The 23,593-nt window shown below is 38.1% G+C and overlaps 1 protein-coding gene across 4 annotated transcripts; it reads left to right on the top strand.

Moving 5' to 3' along the window:
- Positions 1–22,125, top strand: AP4E1 (adaptor related protein complex 4 subunit epsilon 1). 4 transcript variants are annotated; one of them, XM_062628519.1, is made up of 21 exons: positions 1–188; positions 658–729; positions 1,573–1,696; positions 3,876–3,949; positions 4,921–5,042; positions 5,855–6,014; positions 6,541–6,707; positions 7,321–7,394; positions 7,935–8,057; positions 8,147–8,256; positions 8,533–8,672; positions 10,026–10,138; positions 10,273–10,391; positions 11,101–11,403; positions 11,708–11,822; positions 13,883–14,018; positions 15,100–15,355; positions 16,125–16,700; positions 18,307–18,491; positions 19,315–19,472; positions 19,926–22,125. In XM_062628519.1, the coding sequence occupies exons 1-21, from the start codon at positions 30–32 to the stop codon at positions 20,084–20,086; spliced, it is 3,447 nt and encodes a 1,148-aa protein (XP_062484503.1). In that variant the 5' UTR covers positions 1–29; the 3' UTR covers positions 20,087–22,125. The 4 variants fall into 4 exon arrangements, with proteins under 4 accessions (XP_062484503.1, XP_062484511.1, XP_062484521.1 ...); XM_062628527.1 differs by lacking the exon at positions 7,935–8,057; XM_062628545.1 differs by lacking the exons at positions 1–188; positions 658–729 and adding an exon at positions 2,372–2,616.
- The last annotated feature ends 1,468 nt before the right edge of the window (positions 22,126–23,593 follow it).

Raw genomic sequence — 23,593 nt, forward strand, 5'->3', positions numbered from 1 at the left:
GGCGGCGGTGGGCAGCGGCGGGGCCAGTTATGAGCGACGTGGTGGAGCGGACGCTGAGCGTGCTGCCCGGGCTGCTGGGGCAGCACGACCCGGGCGCCGGGCCGGGAGGAGGCGGCCCCGGCAGGGCATCGGCCACCTCCCGGCTCGGGAGCCTCATCCGGAGCATCACGGCGCTCACCTCCAAGCATGTACGGGCTGCGGGCCGCTCCCCCGAGCGGGCCCTCTGCTCCTCCCGCCGCGCAGAAGCGGGCGTGGGCCGGGCTCCCCTCCTCTCCCTTCCACCTGTCGGTCGTTCCTGCCGTGCCGGCGCGGTGCTATGGGCCCTGTGCGCGGTGCCGGTCTCCCCTCAGCCGCGGGGCTGGGTCCCGCCTGGGGTTCATCCTCCGGAGCCCGGCGATAAACCCCCACTGCGGTGCGCGTTCGTGGGCTGTCGAGTTATGTGTTACCTGCTCGGTGCGGCGTGGGCAAGCACGGTACTGCCGAGGAGTACTGGTGCCCACGGTGCTTGCAGCAAGCAGCTCGGTGTTACTGCTGAGACGTACGCTGCTTTTGAGAGGACCGCGGAATATTGTGAAATTAACACGTCTTTGACATTTGTCTCATAGTTTGTGTCCAAAACTTATGCAAGGCTAAAATAAGTTGATTTTTTTTCTCTAGGAAGAAGAAAAATTAATCCAGCAGGAGCTAACCAATTTGAAAGCAGCAGTTTCCGCCCCCACCACAACACTTGTAAGTGTGGTTAGTGGTTACAGGCTGTCAGAACAGCAGACCAAAAGTGGTGAAAAGCAGTGTTCTCACTCTTTTTGCCAGGTGGAGTGTGCAGGTTACCTGCATTATTAGGAGGCATAATTTATCAGCATTAAAAGTTACCAGTGTCTATGGTTTTGCAGAGAACACTGATTCTGTGTGATGTGAATATGATGCAACAGTGTGGTGTGCAGAGCCTGTCATCCTGTAGTGTCTGAAATAATGTGGACAAAAAAGCTAGGTGATGAACTGCTTCCATCAGATAATGTTCTTTGTAGCTGACATTGGTTTTATCATTGATTTGTGTTGTATAAGCAGCTGTGTGTTGTATGCACTGTTGCTCATGTCTGAATTGCAGGAGTTGATATGCTCTGGTTTGAGTTAGTTGATGCATATCTCAGTCCCATGAGTGAGAGTTTTTAAACTCTCTTACATAGGGAAAACCCATCCTAGGTCAGTGTAGTTATTGGTAAAAAACAATCTGCATTAACAGTGTGATTGTCTCACACTTCAGTTAACTCATAGGCATTAACTCATAGTTTATTTTAGGCGTAATTAATGTTCTTTATCACATGTATGCTTATCAAAACAAGATAACATCTCTAAGTGTAGAGTATGAGGAATTATGCTACTATAGTCAGAAATTAATACTGATTCACAGAAGAGTTTCATAGCAGAGGAGAAGTTACAAGTACCCTGATTTTAGCAAATAATGTGAAATGCACGTGTGTTTCTTCCAGATGAAGTCCTCTACTTTGTTACAGCAGTGAAGAAGAGAATAAGACATGGTGGACTCAAAATCTTAATTTATTTTTGGTATTACAGAGACTAATGAAAGAATGTATGGTGAGACTCATCTATTGTGAAATGCTGGGGTACGAGTCTTCCTTTGGATACATCCATGCAATCAAGCTTGCCCAGCAAGGAAATCTCTTGGAGAAAAGAGTTGGTATGTGCATGGATCTATAGCATTCATAATATTCTCAAACTGTATTTCTGAAGTGTTTCAGAATTTATAATTCATGTAAAAATACAACTTAAAATGTTCCTCTGCTCTCTTGGCCTTGTTTCATAGTCTCTCAGTACTGTTTGAAAATTACTAACTCCCTGGTTTGTGAGGTGTTTGGTATCTGCTTGTAGAGCAGCAGGCACGGGGAATCACTGACCTCATCAGTTGTTCTGCCATTGTTTTGAATTGTGGCAGCACTAAAATAATTGGAGATTTTGCTAAAAAACACATCAAGCTGAAAAAGAGTTTCTGTCAGGATCTGGTTTCTTTTCAAGTACGTAGTACAAGTGTAGACAAGGATGCTGATACAAGAGATTTGTCAGGCAAATGTTTTTGGTTTTGGTGCTTGTAGGATTTATTTTTTTAATTTAGAAACAGTTGTAGGAAGTGAGGCAAATAAAGCAGTCCTATTTGCAGAATTTCCTGAGGAAATCTGAAAGGCTGGTTCAGCTGTCTGAACTTCCATGCTGTTTGGATTTCCTTGCCTGCCAGTGTGGCTATTAAGTTGTTTCCACTAGATTTAGTTTGAAGTAGCTGTCATCCTGTCTCCTCTGGAGAATCTCCTTGCAGTTGCTGATTCAACTGCCTAGTGAAGACATTTCTTCTTGTTTGCAGAGAAAATGGTTTAACTCCAAGCAATGTCTGCATACACGGAAAGCAATGTCTTGCGGGATATGCTTGTTTGATATCCTTTGTTTGAATTTCATCTGGATCATCTACTCATGTATTGGAGTTTCTGAGAGAATACGTTGCAAGTGATGATTTAAAGTTGCTTTAACCCTGAGTAACGAAAGCCAGTGCAGAGACGCTGTGGTAGGGATGAAGAAATTCTGTCTTCACCAAACCTGGGAGGGCAGGTGGTAAGCTGATTTGAAGAAAACTCTGTGACCTCTCTAAGTGTCAAGAACCAATGTGTCTTGCTAGTAGTCGGGTTGAGACCTTTCTGTATTAGGGCTCTTTTTGAGAAGGGTTTGGTGAAGCAGCATTGGTTTATGTATTTTTTTTTTTAATGTAGATGGCTTAATGTTCTCTGGATACAAAGCCCCTTAATCTTTGACCTGGTAAAAGGATGTTATCAAGTGTGTGGGCTTTTTTTATTGTGTGGGCTTTCTGACGTCATTTTGTGCAGTTTTATGTGGTAAATGAGGATGACCTTGTCAGTTCTCAGTGCATCTTACCAGTTTTTATTAAGGGATTGTTGTCAGTTGATCCAGTCAAGATGGGTTTACCCCATATTTTTACCCATTGTGAGCCTCAGTGAATGAGAGTGAGCTACGTTTTTGTTGTGTACTAAGCTGATCGAGTTTCACATGCAGATAGACCAATCTGGTAGCCCAGACAATAGTTATTTGTGTCTAAGTTGTTCATTTTGATCCCTGAGCCTTGAATGAACCGGGGTGGGTCTTTCTTAAAATCTGTCTGTGTAACACAGATACTGTCATGAGTTGGCATCCTCCCCACACTGCTCCCACCCCCCCCCCCCCCCCCCCATTTTAAGTCCCTTTGTTAAAAAGAAAAAGGGATCTTGAAGAAAAAGGTTTATTGTCTGGGCTTCTGGAATTGTTTTCTCCTTATTAAGAAATAACAAGGCAGTTTCTGGCATGGGATGGTGAATTTACTCTGCTGTATTCCAAGCTGAATACATTGTTGAAATTGATTTGAAATTGAAAGTTGAAATTGAAAGTTGAAATTTATTTGAAATTGAACTTTATTTTTTTTTTTGAAAAAAGAGAAACAGACCTAACAAGTGTGTTTGTATTGTGGAGTCTAGAAGTAATACTTTTCTCTGTGCAGAGACGGTACTAGTTTTCCAGGAAGTGGTTTCTCATGGTGCTTTTAGCTGCTCCTTAGTTGTAAGAGTATTATGTCTCTTATTTCTCACAGCTTATGTATCCTTAGCTGTTGAGCTCTCCTGCAACTTGTATATAACTGGTTTGTCTCGAAATAAAAGAAAGTCTTGATATGTAAGACATGAATAACTGTTATCCAACTGTGGGGTTTTTTGTTGGGTTTTTGTAATTGTTTGAGTTAACACTTGTATTACAGGCAGTCTTAAGTTTTCTATCTTGAAGTTGCTTAATTGCCTGAAAGTAGTAATTGAGGCTGCTTTCTTTTATAGGTTACTTGGCAGTTTCTTTATTTCTACATGAAAATCATGAACTACTACTTCTACTTGTGAACACAGTTGTGAAGGTACAGTGGTTTTGGAGGTCTGGAGGTAAAATAATGACTGAGAATCCTAAAGGCACAGGTGCAGGCCCATCCCCAGGTGATGCTGGAGTGGGTCCAGAGAGCAATGAAGCTGGTGAAGGATCTTGAACACAAGTCTTAGGAGAAGTGACTGAGGGAGATGGGTGGGGTTGTTCAGCCTGGAGAAAAGGAGGCAGGGGGAACCTTGTCTCTCTACTGCTACCTGAAAGGACATTGCAGCGAGGTGGGTGTTGGTCTCTTCTCCCAAGTAAGAAGTGATAGGACAAGTGGAAATGGCATCAAGTCATTCTAGGGGAGGTTTAGATTGGATATCAGGAAAAACTTCTTCATGGAAAGGTTTGTCAGGCATTGGAACAGGCTGTCCAGGGAAGTGGAGGAGTCGCCATCCCTGGAAGGATTTAAAAGATGTGTAGGTGTTGCACACAGGGACATGGTTTAGTGGTGGACTTGACAGTGCTGGGTTAACAGTTGGACTCAATAATCTTAAAGGTCTTTCCCAATCTAAATGATTCTGTAAACTAAACTTGGACCAATTCTTCCCTTTTTGTCACACATCTAAACTGTGTACTCATCAATTCTATCTTGCTCTCTTAAAGTTGTTGCTTCTTTGGTTAGCAATGAAAATTTTAAATCTCTTTCCTTGGATTTTTAATCTAATCTTGGCATTCCTTCTGTTGAAGGCATTTTTTAAATGTTTTCAAAGGAGATACACCCTAAAATTTCCTTTATAAAGTGTACCAATTATATACATTCTCAGCTCCAGGAGGAGCCATGCATGCATATTTCAATATAAACTTCTGCTTTTAGCTGACAGAAATTGTCTGTTTGCTTCTTTGAGTTCTTCTGATAGGAAATGGAAATATGCTTTGGAGTGACACTGAAAATCTGCCACCTAATAATGTTTCAGAGGTGTCATTTTCTTTAATACTGTCTTATTTCACTGATTGTAACAGGACTTACAGAGCACTAATCTAGTAGAGGTCTGCATGGCATTAACCATTGTCAGCCAGATCTTTCCACGGGAGATGATTCCAGCTGTTCTTCCCCTAATAGAAGACAAGCTCCAGCATTCAAAGTACGTACTCATGTACAGAAATTCAAGTGTCTTGTACAGTTGAATGACTTCATTCTGTAGGTGGTTTTAGTAAACTGATGTTTTTTCTGAGTTGTTTTTTCTAATCATTACCTTCAGAAATTTTTCCTGTTGTAGTTTCTTGTCTCATTTATTTGCAGTCTTGACTGAGTATTGGACAGGTACTTTAGTTTTTTCATAACCAGTTTTAATAGGTAAATGTAATTGAATTTATCTGCTGGAAATATGTGGATGAACAGCGTTTATAGAGCGAGTGGAGAAACAGATTGAGATCCTTGAAGTACTTCACTGATACATTTTTTAATAAAGCTCTTTATAGAAACTTTGATAAAAGTATCTGCAGATACCAGTACCTTTGAGTTGATTGATTTTTAATTCACAGTATCACATAGGATAACATTGTAAATGTGGTGTTGATTACAAAGGGAACTGCAAAATGAGCTGACTCAGTAACTCCCAGACAGGTGTTTTATTTGGAGCTGCGTATTTGGCTGCAGCAGGTTAGCAGTGGCCAATTTCATTGTTCATTTGTTGGCCATTCTTTTGATTTGTCAATGTGTATTAAGCCCTGTTATTCTTTTAATTTTGCTTTGTCACTTCCTCAGATATTGTTTGCAAAGTAGTTCATTGTCAAACATATAAAACATGGGTTCTTGCCTCACAGTGTTGTGGTGGCTGAACGCATAATTTTACATTACTGTAGAAATAACAAGTGCGAGCTGTTTTGTTAAGTCAAGTACTTAAAATGCACGTGCAGCTTCATTTTATTTTGTGTAAATCTCATTTCTCTTCAGGGAAATTATCCGAAGAAAAGCTGTTCAAGCTTTGTATAAATTCTATCTCATTGCTCCTAACCAAGTTCAGCATATTCATGATAAATTCCGGAAAGCCTTATGTGACAGGGATGCTGGAGTCATGGCTGCTTCTTTGCATATTTATCTTCAAATGATTAAGGTAAGTAAAGAATTAGAAGCACAATTTAACTTGGGAACTATTTTTATATAAATATACATATAATTTTCAGTACACAGTGTACTGTACAGAAGTTTTGCAGAAAAAAGCTTATCATCATTAGAAAAGTCAATTTTTGTGATTATGGATATGTGTTATGTCTGTGCTAGGTCTCCGTTTGGCTTGACAGATCCAATTCTTGCACGATCTGAATGTTCAGCATCATTGGCATCCTTAGCTAGAAGATCTAACTTCTACTCTTGTGTTAAAGGGGTTGTGGAAATTTGCTTGTAAATCTTTCTTTACTGTTGCCTTCAAGTTACATTCACTCCCATTGCAGATGTGTGAGAAAATAGCATTGATTTCAAGTGAAGAGCTTTCAGGTGTTGAGGGATGAGAGTAGAAGTTTTATTTTAAAGAGATGAAACCACTGGTGTAGGTATTTTGATTTTACTCAAATTGTGGATTATTTTTACTTTTGAGGTGTGGCTTGAAAATATTTGAACGATATTTCTTTTTCGTTATGTAGGAAAACTCATCTGGGTACAAGGACTTGACTGGGAGTTTTGTAGCCATCCTGAAGCAGGTAGTGGGAGGAAAGCTCCCTATTGACTTCAATTATCACAGTGTGCCAGCACCATGGTTACAAATTCAGCTTTTAAGAATATTGAGGCTATTAGGAAAAGATGATCCAAGGTAACCAGATCTTTCTCTCTAATTACTACTTTGAAGGTACAAAGAGTACAGTCATGACCTTGCTGTTTTTTGGTTGGGTTGGTTTGGTTTGTTTTTTTTATAAGTGAATTTCATGGTCAGTGTACATATCTGTTATTAACCAACGCAGTGAGTAAGTACTTTTTAAACTACAAAATCAGTTTCTTAGCTTCTGGATTGAATAAAAAATTGGTTATTGTGGGATATGCTTGAAATACATTTTTTGCTGGGACTTCTGTTACTGGGTTACCAAACAACTGTGTGAAAATCCAGAGGAAAGATACTTTAAAAAGTGGTGTTGCTTTGTGAGAACCTAGTTATCTGTGGGCCTTTCCCTCTTGATGTTTTCTTTTTATACAAGCAGTGAGGGAAGTGCTTGCAGTCTGGTGATGTAGTAAATATTTCTTTGGAAAGCTGCAGATGTCTTGTTAGATGCCATTTATAAACATGGTATGGAGCTCTTCCATGTTAAAGCAAACCTGGGGACATGAATAATTTGTGTTACAGATTTCAGTACTAGGATTTGAGCTGTTTGGTGAAATAAGACTACATGTTTGTTAGTGCAGCAAATAATTTCTTTTTTCTTGTTGAACAGGACAAGTGAATTGATGTATGAAGTCCTAGATGAATCTTTAAGAAGAGCAGAGATAAATCATAACATTACATATGGTAGGTGAGGTTCTTTTACGTAATTACTGGTATTTGTAAAGATTGAAAATGTGAGTAGTTGATTGTGCTGAAATACTTACAGTTTGAAAATACATTTTTATTCAACAACTGAATTCTTAAGTTCTAAATTGTAAAGCAAGTGGTATATTGCTGTACAGTGCAGCTTTTGATCGTTGGAGTATTTTTAATGCATTATTGAAAAATGTTTTGACTCACATCCTTTATAGTTGCCTGTTGGCTTTCTACCGACTGTCACAGTTCCTTGAGCAACTATAGGAGATTTTGAGGTTGGAAGAACTTTAAAGACAAAGTTTTATGCACAGTGGCAAAAGCTAATAAGAAATACATATATGCTAAAGGAGATAGTCTTTCATCCCATTATTACTTAACGTCAGTAGGTACTCTGCAGTTAGATTCATGGGGGTGGGATGGTACTGTAAGTCCTTGATACAGTCAGTGAGTTTGCTTGTTCAAAAGTTTTGCATTATAGAAGTATTTAATGCATGTTAATTATGTGTCTCTCCCCCCCCCTCCCCACAGCTATATTATTTGAATGTGTCCAAACAATTTATACAATTTATCCCAATTCTGAACTACTTGAAAAGGCTGCCAAGTGCATTGGAAAGTTTGTTTTGTCACCCAAGATTAATTTGAAATATTTAGGTAAGGATACCTGATTTCATTAAGATGTTATTAATTTGGTCATAGCAGCATATGTTCTCTTATATCACTTCCAGTCATTTGTATTCTAGGTTTAAAGGCTCTGACCTATGTTATCCAGCAGGATCCTAATCTTGCACTTCAGCACCAAATGACGATAATTGAATGTCTGGACCATCCAGATCCCATAGTTAAAAGGGAGGTCAGTGAATTTTTAAACATCAAAATTCAGTTAATTTTTAAGATGAGCGAAAGGTTTTCTAAAAGGAGTTGTGTAAAAGGCATGTTATGTCTCTGTTATTGTGAAAGCAGTTACGAACAATGTGACAAGCTGTGTAGATAAGCAGTGTATTTCATTTAAGACTTGCCAAATAAAGGCAGTTGCTCAATTTGGCATTGCACTACAGTGTTTCTGTTTGCCTGCTTCCTTTTTTGTCATCAGAGCAAATTAAATATTTTCTTTTGCTTTCTCTTTCAGACTCTAGAACTTCTCTACAGAATTACAAATGGACAGAACGTAATTGTCATAGTTCAGAAGATGCTTGACTACTTAAAAGAAAGCAAAGAAGAATATGCTATCATCAACTTAGTTGGCAAAATAGCAGAACTAGCTGAGAAATATCCTTTTATTTTTCTGAAGTAGCTGAGAAATATCCTTTTATTTTTCTGAATCTTTGGAGTCAGAGCTCAAGCAAATGTAGCATTTATACCTTTCAAGGCACATTTCATAATCCCTTGAAGCAGGAAGTGTTACCGCTATGCTTTTCTTTCAAACGCAAGTAAAAATACACAAAAGAAAATACATATACAAGAGATACTGCAGTCATTTGTGTTTCATTGAGAAAGTAATAGCACTTAAAAGATTTCATTTTGGCTGTGGAGTTTAGCATAAGAACTTTGTGTTTTTAAATTAAACCTTTGAAGTTTTACACCACTGCATGGAAAGGATGCTTCAGTGCTACACTGAGTGGTGTTCTCTAATTATGTTCCTATCAGAACTCTTTGTGGGTGTATAGATTTTAAGAATATACACTTTCATAGAAATAAAGATTCTTTAACTATGCCAAATTAGGGATTTGACGTATGGTGGACATTGTTGTAAGACTTGACATTGCCTGATTTTCTGTTTGTATTCTTGTCTGATAATTTGAGTTGTAAGCTCTTTATAATGGAGAGCTACCTTACCATCCTATTTGTACACTGCTTGGCACAGAGTAATGTACAGAAAAAGCTGTGTTGTTATGCAGTATGCAAAAATAATGCTAATGTTTCTGTATTGTTGAAAATTTCCATTCATTAAGTGTGCATTTTCAGGCTTTATTTGAGGAAAGGTAGAAGCTAATGTCCAAAGTTAGCAAAGGCTGATCAAATTTTAAATATACAAAAAAAAGCAATCTTGCATTCTGTGGAGTACTTGAAAGTGTTTATTGTTTTTCAGCAAATCAGCAGCAAAACACTGATGAACAGCTTGCCTGTCTTGATCAAGTGATACTGGATAAACTCAAAAGATTATTCTGGAAAGCTGGCACCGAACAAGTCTGAACTTAAAATATAGTAGGACAGTTTTCCAGAGCTAAATCCTTGTCTGTTCCTACTGTGACTTCTGCTTAAACTCTTTATTTTTCACTCTAGCATTTATTAATGCACAACTTAAGATGTATTGATTGACAAGCCAGCAAATAGCACATAATGAATAACTGTTAGGTTCATGTGCAGGATTTTTCAACAGGGCAGTAACTTAAGACTTCTCTCCCTACCACTAGTTTTCATGAAGTTTACAGGGAACACTTTATAAAAGATACAGGAATAATTCATCTTCGGTTAGATTGAGCTGATATTTGACCAATAGGCCTCCAACTTGTTGTGGAGCAAGACAGTAGCTTAGTTGTGGAAAATCTGTTTCCTTAGGAAGCACACTAAAAAAATAGAAAAAGTTATGCCGTAGCACTTAATTCCTTAACATCTAGACACGTATGCCCCTAACAATGAGTGGTTCATCCAAACAATGAATGCAGTTTTTTCAGTTGGAGGTGATCTTGTGCATACAGATATCCCAAACAACTTTCTGAGGCTATTGGCTGAAGGTGAGTAATGCCATGAATGCTCTGAAAAATTAGATGTGTTTCTTGATCATCTGGCTGCTTTTTCTTGAACTTTGAAATATTTGATGGGATGTGTTATTTGCATTTTAGGCAAATGTGTATTGTTTTCTATGTAGGATTTGATGATGGAAATGAAGATGATAAGCTACGGATGTATGCAGTCAAGTCTTACTTAGCATTACTAGAAGAGGATGATGCACTGTATCCACAGAAATTTCTTCAAGTTATGAGTTGGGTATGGCAGACACATGGTCAAAATTGAATACACAAATGTGAGAAAACTGTCAAAGGTGGTGATGTTTTAAATAGCTGTTTAAAGCTCTTTTCTTTTTAGTCATGAATATTCTGTTTTGACTTGAAGTCAAGATAATATGCCAACATCTATTTTTAGTGACCTCTTCTGGTGCCTGAGTCATAGTTTGTGGAAAAAGCTGACTTGCTCCCTTTAAGGCAGGTGACTATTAGAATGGTTTAGCAGCCACATGAATCTGACTGCATGCTGAAAGCCTTTCTGACTGCATCAGAACTAGGCCAGATGTGGTTGTGAAATGCATTTTTAGCCTTGCAGGTGATGGCCAAGTGATGCTAGAGTTGTCTGGTACCTGCATAAGCTTCCGCTTCCACCCAAGGGAGAGGCAGCAGTATGAGCAGATCGTGTTTTGTCATGCCCTAATTGCTATTTTTAGCTTTCTTTTCCATACTGTGATTTGATTTTTAAGAAACTAAAAGTTGGAGTCTGCTGAGGTAAACGCACAAATAATTTTAAACCTTGGGCACTTAAGCCACAAAATGGTAAAGAAATAAATGTAGAACATGTTTAAATAGTAGTTTCTTGCATGTGAGGTGGTTTTTATTGTGTTGGTATTTAGTACCTAATTCTGTTTAAAACTGAAAGCACTGCTCTGTGTGATTAACTGCCTGTTTTGTCTGTTCTTTATGAATAGGTGTTGGGGGAATATTCTAGCCTTGTTACAGATGTTGATCCAGAAGTTATTTTGACAAAGCTGCACAGCCTGCTGAAGAAGACTTTTGTTACTTCTGAAACTAAAGTGTGGATAATGGCTGCAGTCACCAAGATAGCATCACGTACCTCCTGTTCAAAAGCAGTTGATGAAATAGTCCAGGAATTCAGCAACTCCCTAGATACTTGCATGAGACAATATGCCTTTGAATTGAAGAATCTGTGTGAGGACAAAGCACTGATGAAAAACTTACTTCCATTTGATGCTAGCTGCAGTGACATGGTGGTAAGACAGCTGTAATATGTGCTCTTCATGAACCAGTTTGTAGTTGGGAGGCTGGATATTTTGTTAAGAAAGTGTTTTCAAATGAATGGTATTTGACAGTTCTGAGTGATGCCAGTCTTTAGTCTGCTTACAGTGGGCTTTCAGAAACATACTTTTTCAGGCATATGTGATGAATCTTAATGTTCTGTACTGAAAGATAAAGAGCCATGGTGTTCAGTTAGTAACCTGGAGTAGCTTTTAACAAAGTTATGACTTCATGTGCTGGTTTATCTTCTGATTTCTCACCTTTCTTAATTCTGTGTAGGTAGATGCTTCCTTATCTTTTCTGGATGGGTTTGTGGCTGAGGGACTTGGTCGTGGTGCTGCACCATATAAGCCTCATCACCAGAGACAAGAGGAGAAACTTTCTCAGGAAAAAGGTGACGCTTGATTTACTGCATTTATTAAATAGCTGGTAAATTACCTGGTAAGTGTTAATTAACAATCCTAAGTGTATAGTTAGTATTATTTCTTAAAGTAATGTTGTCTTATACATCTCTTGTCTGTAGATTTAGCTAAGTGCAAGTTAGTTTAGTTCCACATCTGTCTGCCTGGTGTATGTAACTGTTCATTTATTGTAGGCTGCTGTTCTGCAGATGAGAATGCTTTACTACAATCTCTGCTAATCTATGGGAATTGAAATTTATGGGGATTATTAAAGTGAAAGCAAAGGGTTCCTAACTTTGCTATACTGAGCACTTAGTCTTGACTGTGGAATCATAGTTTGCAGCATTAACCATTGGAACTTATTTTATAACACAGAGCTTATGTTTCTTACCTAGTGTAGGTACAGATAAGACAGCAGTATGTGCTTTTATTTATTTAAAAATACCCCAAGATGTTAACTAAAGTGCTTATTTTTGTTTTGAACTTTTTTTGTTCCCGTAGAAATACTTATTTACTTTATCATAGCCTGCCACATAAGGGTTTCTTTTTAGACACGGAATAATTCACTTTGAGGTTGGAAAGCTTTTCTAAACCATTTCTCAGCTTTACTGTTGAGGAATTAGAAAAATGAGCCTTGTACATTGCATTATCTCCAATTAAGTTATTGTTTTTAAAAAATTATTTTGACTGTGCAGGTTAATGCATTCAGTAGATAATATTGTCCATTTGCTTGCATCTGTAGCTTGCAGAACTTAACACTTTTCTGAGATACTTATGAGTACTACATCTGCTACCTCCAATTTAAGCCTGCTAGAAAACTGAAAATTGTGGTGGGGAAATGTTGAGCAAGGTCAGAGATGTTCAGACTGAATGTTCTGCACTGGTTTTGCATGCACATAAACCCAGTGAGGGATATAACCTGCTGTTTGTCAGATTGAGCTTGTAACACTGCTTCATACTGAGGTGTTAAGAGTGAAATTAGTGGTCTTTCCTGCTGAAGAACATCTGTTTAACGTTCTGGTGTTTACAGTGTTACAGTTTTGCAGGGAAGCCATTGTAGGGACCAGATTATGAATTGCTGTTTTTTCTCAGTAATCACAAGTACTGATCACCATCCTCCACTAGCTCATAAATATTTTAGGAGGTTAGATATAGGTGAAGTGGAATATTCATAAGTATTCTAGAAGTGAAGTCTACTGAGTTTATTGCAATTCTTTGTTTATAGATAACTAAATTTATGGGTTGGTAGAGTTTGAATATCTTTATGTGGATGCTGTTTATCACAAAGCCCCTTGGATCTCTGTTCCTTCTTGCTTCCTTATGGGACAGGACACTTCCTTAGCACTGCCTACTCCTTTATTAGGAGACCTCTCTCATCCAAGATGCCCAACACCTTTGCCCTGCTGCTTCACTTTGCTGGGAAGAAGAAAGTGTAAGGCTGGGGTGGAGATGAGGGAAAGGGACTGTACCCCTTGATAGCAAAGGAGAGTCTGCGCTGTGCTTCGTACGTAACAATGACTGTTTATGTTCTAGTCCAAAACCATTTTTAGAAGCTATTCAAACTACCCTTCGATTCGTAAAGTGTAGCAGAAGTGGCTGGTTCTGAATCCTGATTGCAAGTGTTAGTGAAAACAATTTCTCGCCCAAGGTGTCAAGTATGTTTGCAAAGCAGACAGTGATATATGGACATAATGCTGTGGACTCAATGTTATTTAGAAATTGAAAAGCTCACTTATTTAGATTCAATACAGTACTTCTGTCTACAAATACTGTAAGCATCGGCAGATGTTTTAGTGATATGCTGTAAAGTCACTATTTCTTGTCTAATTCCAGTATTTAAAATCAAAAATCAAATTAATACATTTTAGAGAAATCCTCTGCCTGTCTAAAAAAACTTACCTGAGAGCAGAAATGTCTGTTTTTTATGAGGATAGAGGATCCTGAATGGGAAGCCTGAAAAGTGCAGTTGTGCAGAGTATCTCTTTTCAGAAAATGGATTTTCTTTTTACCTTTGTATGCCTCTTGTAATTTTAAGATTCTGTCTGTCTTGCAGCTCTGAATTTTGAACCTTACAGATTGTCATTTACTTCAAGTGTGTCCTCATCTGGCATCACCGGCAGACAGTCCCCTACTGGCTTATCTTTTGGTTCTGATACATCTGTGAATAGTGCTGAGACAGGGCATAAAGAGTGAGTTAATTTGTGTTTGAAATGAAGTACATGTAAGCTTCTGTTCTTGTCAGTATCATGTGTCTTTGGCTTCTTCATTACATGGAACTAAAAAGAATAGTTAAACTTGGAAACTTCTGTCATGTAAGAAGAAATTCAGATGGCATCTTCTTGGAAATAACTAGGAAAAAAGCTAATGTGATTAGAATGTTTTTCCGCTTTCTTCACAAACTAATTAACTAATGGGTAATGCAGTAAAATTGGGACAGGATTACCTCATGATTAAGCATTTTTTCTCTGGCTTCTTTCTTTTTCTTACAGGCTATGCTTACTTTTTATGGGCTTACAGTAATGAGCCTTTTAAGGAAACTCATTCAGATAAAAGTGAGGTTAAGACTTGCGGTGTAAGATACTCTTTAAGTTTTAGAACACTGCAGATAAATTCCATATCCACCGTCTTATACAAATTAATAACTTTATTTATACTTTGGTGGTAAATTGGTGTGCAAGAAATCTTGGAATTAAGATTCTTTAATCAGCTTGTGTAAGAAAATATGTGTGAGGGTTTTAGGTGTAGGACTTGCAGCATTTAGCCTGTGTCTGTTGACCTAACTTCTGCTAGAATTCAGGGTATCTGACAACATGAACACTTTCCATAGGAAAAAAAAATACTTTCCAGGTTTCTCCTAGTTTTCAGTCCCGTATGTAAAAGATTTTTTAAGGAATCAAGAGTAGAGCTATTTAAATACACTTAGAGATTCACAGACCATGTTTTGTGTATTCGCTTCTAAAAAAATATTTGAATATGTAATAAATGTAATCTGAAACTCTGGAGTTGGCAAACACAGTCTACAAGTGGCTGTAGGGGTATAATACTGTCTTAGTATAGGTCTGTATTTAGGATTATATAGCCTAGTCCAGGTTTGCATTTGTGGGTTGTTCTAAAGGTAATGAAGGACGAACATGCAAAAGTGTATATTCTGCTACTTGCTGTGTTTATCAAAGTACCAAAATTGTGAATGGTGTTTGAAGTAGAATGTTGGTATATTTTTATGAATGTGATGTTCGTGTGGTTGATCCTGCTTTTTGTTAACCTTTTTAGGACGGGTACTCTGAAACTTGAGGGAGTACGCAAGCTGTGGGGTAAAGAAGGCTACCTCCCAAAGAAAGCAAGCAAAGAAGGGAAAGAAAAAGAGCCACAAACTGCTTCTTGTAGCACGTTGTCAGCAGGACAGGTGGGTGACCCTCCTGAATTGTGGTCTGATCAAGTTGCCAGCATCTCTGAAGAAGACAAAGAGAAGCAGCAGTTAGCATCAACTTTGTTTATTGGACTAGGATCAAATGCTGGTGTAAGTCTGGTAAGTGGTTCTTTTGAGACTTTCCCAGTTTAAAGTTTAGATATTGCCTTATTTACAGTTACAGATGCAAGTGGAGATCAACTGAATATTTTGGTAAAACAAGGCAAAAAAACCTCTGAGTCACTGAAAAACTATTGAAATTACTTTTGTAATCTGATAATCTGTTAAGAACCTGAAATGGGTTGGATATTACTTGACAAGCAACTTCTGAGTCAGATCTGATTCAGTGACTAGAACTCCCCTTTTAAAAAGTTGTACTTTGAGTGTTAGTTTTGATTTTCCCTAACAACTGTTCGTTGACCCAACATTGTGGAGCTTTTTTGACATTCTTTGTCAGTAAGGCTGGAATTTGATGCCCTATGTCAAGACCGTTTATTATTTATGTATGGTAATACGCAGAACATTAAAGAAGTCACCATTAGGTAATCTGTTTAAGACTGGCATTATCATATTAGCCAGCTCAAATCTTGGCTGGTTTAACCAGAAAATTACCTCTGCTTGCTTTTTAATAGGAGCTTTTAGTTTATTTCTTAGAAACTTGGATTCAATCTGCCATTACATGCTAATCCAATACCCTGTAAAAAAATACAACAAAAGCTCATTACTGAATCCATTAAAATGTTTGGCATCTGTTTGTATATGTCATCTGAATTGATTCCTTAGTCTTTATTTGTCCTTGCTCTCCCTGTTTCATGCTGTTAACAGTAACACAGCTTGTTGCTGGAAACTTGACCACCCTTTTTTTGGTTTTTAATCTTTCCCTTTCCAGATGGGGAAAGCGGAAACAGCTACTCAGAAGTTCAGAAGAAGATTGAAGATAAATGAAATTCAACACAGTGAGGAGGCATCAGACTTCCAGAATAGTGCTGCTTCAGATTTTGGTCCCTTACTTGATACAGGACCTATTAACATGGAAGATTCTGAGGGAAGTTTGCACACAAGGTTAAGGAAAGCCTCCCTCTCTTCTTCAGATATTGTAGAAGATAATTTAGTGTTTGAAATGCCTCAGTCCCTCAGAAAATCGGGGCTGGATGAGAGACTTTCAGATAATAGGCTGTCACAGTCGTCTCTGTTTGCTGATAGTAATATTGAAATTTTTCAGCCTTCTCCAAGTGCTCAGTGTGAAAGTGCCAGTAAAACACCGTCAATTCCTTCCTTACCAGAAGAGCTAGAAGAGCTCACGCACTCTGAAGTAGTGGAACTCTGTCAGAGTGATGCCTTAGCTCTGTATTTGTGTAAGGTGTGGACAGATGACTCTCTGTTGCTCATTGTTTTTGTTTCAAATAAAACCACTGCGGTACTTAATGCTGTGAACTTAGTGTTTGAAGAAGCAGAGCATTTTCAGGTAAGAACCTTTGTTTCCATTACATTTCATTTTCACTTGGACCTTCTTGCTTTTGCTTGCATTTAAGTGTGCAGTATTTGGTTTAGTGTAATAACCATGCTTTTTTCCCAGTGCATATCCATAAAACCTGTGGTATGGTTATTACACACATCCTAAAGGGTAGTGAAAGAAATCCCAGTACTACACTTAGTGCCCTTTGGTATAAAAGTTAGCGTCTCACTTTTTAAATTAACCTTAATACAGCTTGCCTTCATATAACAAATATATATGATTTTGTAGTTCTGAATTCAGTGTCTTCCTGGTCTTAAGACTGCATGCAAACCTAACCAGTCATACTCAGGATGGTATAACCAGGGTTGCCGGAGAAATCATTGTGTAACTTTGTCTGGGTGTGACTGTTAGGCTTGTGCATTTGTTTGTATCTATGATAGGCAGACATGATGCAGTTTCTTCCTTCATGTAAAATTTATGTCAGCTTACTTCAAGTTATGTTTGTTTGTTTGCTTTTCCAAAGACATCAGTCATATTGCATTCTTGTTCTTATGCGGTCAGTTGAGAGTGGAGAGGAGTCAGTTTATTATTTGACACTGGCTACATCTGGTTGGTAAAAGCATGTAATAGTTTTGACTGAAACGTCACTTAAATAATTGGAAAGCGGTTTAAGAAGTGCCTGTTGGTGTGACTATCCGTGTGTTTTGCTGAAAGAAGCCCAGAATTAGAAGTGGTAGATACTGTTGCAAGTGGTAAGTGGATAAAGAGAATTAAGCAGAATGTTTCTTCTAGAATTAACTTAACCAAGGAATCACTAATTGGTTATGAAGTCTCCTTCATTCCTGTTTCTGGTTTGAATCAAACCTGTCATGGCATTGATAGAAAGTGGGTATCTCATGTCTAGATTTTGCTTGTAATTCATTTAATATTCCACAAAGATCACTCTCACAGAGAGAATCTGTGTTAACTAGTTTGTTTGGAGAGGCCAGGGAATGCTGAGGGATCTTGAAATTATGCTTGTTATTACTGATGATTTCTCAGCTTCTTGCTTTAGCATATAGCTTGGGGTATCACAGAATCATTAGGGTTGGAAGGGACCTCTGGAGATCATCTGATTCAGCCCTCCTGTCAAAGCAGGGCCACCTAGAGCAGTTACACAGGAATGTGTTCAAGTGGGTTTTGAATGTCTCCAGAGAGTGAGACTCCAGAACCTCCCTGGGCAGCCTGTAAAGCCTATATGTTGCAGTGTTGTATGTTAGTTTATTTAGAGCTCTTGTATATTAGTTTACTTAGGGACTGAACTGTGGAATCCAGATTCTTGGTCATCAGTTCTTGATATTTCTTTAGCAGTCCTTCAGGGGGCAGAGGGGAAGCCAACTGGCAGAAAGAGATTGGTTTCTTCAGTGTTTTAATTCTCATAGAACTTTTGTAGATGTTAATGATTGATTTATGCTTAATGAGTACTGAGAAATGGTAGCTCTGTTCACTTGCCAAATAGTCTGAGACAAATTAATTGAAATAAAAAGCACTTACACAATGTTATGGCTATATCTTAGCCACTTACACAACTTGGCAGCAAGACTTATATTCTATATTCCTTTAAAAAAAACTATAGATTTTGGAGAGTCCCAGCTATCAGTTTCCTGCAATTGAAGCTGAAAGTGTGGAACGTTGCCAGAAATGCGTGTGGATGGACAAAATCTGTACACAGGGAGTTCTTTCTGGCTCTGTTACTTACCAGTCGGAGATGAAAACGCGCCTTGACTTTTCAGTCACTTTATCTTTGATGGACTTCATCCGGTAAATAAAATAAACTGCAGTTTTTAAAAATGTGTGTACTCAGGTATTAGGCAAGGGCAGAATGTTTTGGGTCCTGATTATGAAAATAGCCTTCATCTTGAGCAGCTAGTTTTAATCTAATTGAGATGACTGCTACAGATAGTAAATGGTTATTTCTAAACTTAACAAAAAAGGGGCAAAGTTCCAGGAAGAAGTACAAATCCAGTGAGGATATTGACAGTAGCTGCAGGTTAACATAGTCTTGAAATACAGAATGTGTTTTTGAGGGGCTAACAGAACTGAGTGAACAGAAGGGCATGCTGTTTTAACTGTCATAATATAAACATGTCAAACTGAAATAAGTGATTTTGAATAGAGATACGTTATATGAAAAGGCTGACAACTTTTGCAGGGGAAGAAGAAAGCTCATTATTTCCATTTTTGAACGCTGCATTTATTTTAGGAGTAGAAAAGGCAAGCGTTCTTTTTCCAGTAGACTTCTGTTTTATAGTGAAATCCACCCTGTTTTCCTACCTCTCGCTGAACTTGTTTTGTCTCGTTCAATGGGCCAGTATCTCAAGGCCATTCTCTTTGGTCTTTCATTGACATAGAATAATATGTCTGGTTTGGGTTTTTTTAAGTTTGGAAATCTAAAGCAAGGAATGCAAACTTTAAAAAGTGTTAAGCTGGGAATAGGAGGGGTTTGTTTAAATTAATCTTTATTTGCTTACTGCTTTCTCTGTTGTCCAGTTGCTTCCAGATACTATTTTGGGGGGATACTAAATATATACTGAATAATGTCTCTTATTTTGCTATGATAACTTAGTGGTAAGCTTATTTTTAGGCCAATGGAAATGACTACAGAAGACTTTGGGAAGCTGTGGTTGTCCCTTTCCAATGATGTGAAACAGAATATAAAAATGTCCTCACCTCAAGATTCCCTTTCAGCTGCTCTGAATACACTGCAGCAGAAGCTGAAACTCCATATAGTTGATGTTATAGGTGAGTGAAAGTATACTGTAAGATTGCTTCTAACCTGTAATTTGCCCAAGAAAGCAAGTGCATGGAAGCAGGTATCTAACAGTTTAAGGCAGGGAATGTTTAGGAGCATAGTAAACACAAGAGCGTTGTCCTATGGACTTGATTTGCCTTTCTCAGGGATCTGTGTGAATGTAAAGGTACAAGTGTACAGCAGACACTAAATTTTACAAGGGAGAAAACTGTTGCACTGTGAAAAGTTTTGGACAGGACAGAAAATGGGAATTAAGCTGTATGAGAAATCTGAAGCTGGGATTGCATGCAGGAGGCATGATTTTTGGTGACCTTAGACGAGTAGGGGTAAGAGTAGCAAAGAACAGTGGAAGCGGAGTTTGAGAAGAAGATACATTTTCTGTCAACTAGGATATAGCTGTTGTTAGTTATTACTTACTTTTTTCTGTGGTCTCTTGTTTTAAGGTAATGAGGGAATACTGGCATGCCAGCTACTTCCATCTGTGCCCTGTCTGCTGCACTGTCGGACTCACTCAGGGATGCTGGCTTTGTGGTTCAGATCACCTTGTTCTGCTCTTCCGGACAGTTTGCTTTATCAATGTCAAAAAGTGATGGAGGAATCTTAATAACAATAGTGCCTGACTTAATCTATTTGGTGTGTGAAAAGCAAATCAAAGATTTATATAGTTGCACAGATAATTACCAAAGCTAAATTAAGATACTGCTTCTCAGAAGTATTAAAAGCTCTCTTCCAGCTGGCATATGTCATGTGGACGTGGGGGAAGACTGATGACCTAAATTACGCCTGCAAAAACATGCTCAGGACTGTACAGTGACGAACAAGTAATCCATTAAAGTATTGTTATCTGTTTAAGTGAAATGTATATTTCTTAATTTTGTTGTAAATTACTAAAAGTATTTATTTTTATTATGCAGCTTTTATAGATGCCTACAGTTATTCCTCACAGCAAGCTCTTAAATATGATTTTAAAGAAAGCATGTCTTCATTATGAGGTCAGACTTGATCAGTTATGAGGATCATCTGATTTTATTTTGGTAATTTTTGTAAAGCTGTTTTTAAGCACTGCCGGCAGCAAGACCCATGTTGGTGGTTGTGCAAAGTAACTTATGTAGCAACAAATGCATGGTTTGGAAAACAGTTAAAAGATTTTAGTGAGCAACACAATTCTCATCATCTTTGGTATTTACCACTTAAGTGGTAACAGCTAAGTAAGATGTGATAGGAGGCAGGCGTGTGAAATTGCATGGAAGCATCTCCTCGGTGATGATCTAAGGTCCTTCAGGTTAATTCCTGCCTGCAGTTCTTCCTGCCTTATGCTTCAGTCACATTCCCTTTCCTGTGACAGTCACTAAGTATTTGTGTATATCTAAGGATTAAGTTTAATGTGGGTCAAGTCTGAGATATCTGAGCTGGAGGTAGATGTCTGTGGACATGTTGACTAGTTGGTAGTTGGCTAGTGGACATATTCATGACTCTCCAGTCAACCCTTTATATTTAATCTGGCCGATCCCGCTGTCCATGAAAATTCACATGGAAGAAATTTTCATTTCTTTTTACTTCTAATTATTTATAGCCTCAGTATGACGCTTTTAAACCTTTGACTTGCACAGAGGTGGCTGTGTTATATGTGCATGGCCAGGAACTGCAGTAAGGCATAGGGCACCTAAACTAGAGCAGCATATGTGATAAATGTGCCTGTCTAGATTGTCTCCTTCCTGGAATAACTTCACAGTCTTGAAGATCCAGCAGTCTTAATTTATTTAGAAACTAAATGAAAACTATAATATTATTTATGACTGCTCATGTTTGTTATTTAAAAACATCAAAGATTGTACACACAGTTCAGACATGGTATAAATGGATTCTACAGCAGAATTCTTTCCTTTCTGTGTTTTATAGTAACAAGGAAATTGTTACGTTTCAGTGTTCTCCTCGCCTGATAAGCGCTGGTTGTAAGGGAAAATAAAGTATTGTTACTTTGCTAATGTTTTGGTAAATGTTCATGAAAACATCATAAGAATGTTAAATGTGCTGATAGTTTTGGGTTTTGGTGGGTGGGTTGGTTGGTTGGTTTGTCTGTTTTAGTCAAGCCACTTGTGTTATCACAAGTATAATCTAAGCTCCTTTTTTATTGCTGTTTCAGTAATTTCTTACTGAGCAATTAAAAGTGCACTGAACCTGTAAATATACTCTAATGTTCTGCATACTTTCATGTTTACTTGGCACTTCAAGACAGTTTATATAAATGAAAACTGATTTATAGTGGAATAATTTTGTGCAAGCTATTTCCCTGCTGGTAAATCAGACTTGTGTTATGCAAGTATATATGTGGCCTATGCATTTAAACCATTTCAGCAATGAGATGTTCAATGTCCTGGTGTTTAAAAAGAACAGCAAAAAACAATAATGCTGTGTATTGTTCATATAATGTTCTTTATAACCTTTTTCACCACATGAATAGTGTATGTTAACCTATCAATATGCGAATTCAAAGTGCTGTATTGTAACATCACATAAAGGAGTTTGCAGGGCATTGTACCTGTGTCAGGTTTTTTTTAGATTGCCCAGCAAATTTTTTTCTCTATCTAGCATCATCTTTGTGTTTCTTGTAGTTAAATAAAATTCAGTTTCACTAAGAAAGAATTGGCTTGGTGCTTGTTAAATGTTCTTTGCTACCACACGTAGCGGTGCTTCTGCATATTAAGAACAAGGTTCCATTTTAATTGTTTCTCTTTGCATCTGAACAGTGATGAAGAATGTATTTCAGAAGTCTTGAATCCATTGGTGTTTGATACATCCTGCAGCCTGTTAGAGGTGTAAGAGTCAAGGAGTACACTTCAGGTCTTTTGAACAGTCTTCTGTATGCCAGCTCATGTTACCCAATACTCTTTTTCTAATGCTGCCAGATTGTAGGATTTGTTTTTAAGCAGAGTTCAGGGTCTCTTGTTATTTATAGTTGACAGCAATAGCATTTATTTTTAAGTCCAATGTTAACATAACACACCATTTGCTATAGTGCTGAGAAGGAGTTGAGATTTTGGGAAGTTTGATGTATTTGCTGAGTTGAAGGTGGTCGTAGCCCTCATCTAAACTATGAGGCTGGTTTTTATGGCATGGCTGTTGGTACGTAATAAGAGTGTATGGGCAAGGCAATTCTGGCTGAAGTGGGGAGCTTAGGCCCCAAAGAACCTCAGCAATTCAGTGCTGGGAATCCCTCTGATTCGTAATCCATTTGTCTCTAAAATGAGATATAGCTGCATAAGTAATTGCACAAAGGAGTATTCTTTAATCTAGTTCTGTATTGAAAATCCTTCAGCAAGTATCTTCACTGTCTGTGGTGTTCCCATTTATTTTTTTTTTTTGGAACTTACCAGGTCTTGGGGTCTAACCTATTTTCAGTGAAAGGGAGATAAGGTGCATAGAAATAGGCTAGAAGGAAGCGAGCATCTAATTTGGTTAGCACAAAGAAATTCACTTTCGAGAGGCAACCAGAGGCCAGTCAGTATATACTGACCTTTCTGAACTGGCAGGTTAATAGAGTTTTGGACCAAACCCCTCGGTACCAGGAGATGGCACTGTTTACTGCTCTGTGCCATTGGCAGCTTGGAGTGCTGCACGTCTTGGAGTCAACAGGTAAGTGATTGTACTGGATCCATATTTCAAGTGTTTTGTCAGGCTGTCCCCACTTAAACCAAGCATTTTCAGGTATTTCTAGTGATTAGGTAAGAAAATCGGTGGAAGTGCAATGTGGCAGTATGATGCTGTACCTTTGCCTCAACATAGGTCAGATCTGCTGTTGTGTTATATTACTTTCTGCTAGGTATTCCAAATCCCTTCTCATCCTTTAAGGACCCAAGAGAATAAATTTGTGTTATGCATGGCACTATCTTGAGGTTCTAATGTACTTGCAAGTAGGTCATGAATGACATTATCTGATGGCTTCTAAATATTGGGAAGGTACTTGTCTCTTATAAAGTCCCACTAGTAGTTTTTCAGCATAAAAAGCTGTAACATCTTTTCTGTGAGACTGTACATTGTCTCTGGCATTGAAGGATGTGAAGAGAGAAGCAGACCTGCTTAAATAGTCCAGTTAAGACTTGCTTTTGCATTT

This window comes from Pezoporus occidentalis, unplaced genomic scaffold, assembly GCF_034315485.1.
Source record: "Pezoporus occidentalis ecotype Australia unplaced genomic scaffold, CSIRO_AGI_Poc_V1 ctg11, whole genome shotgun sequence".
Taxonomy (NCBI): domain Eukaryota; kingdom Metazoa; phylum Chordata; class Aves; order Psittaciformes; family Psittacidae; genus Pezoporus; species Pezoporus occidentalis.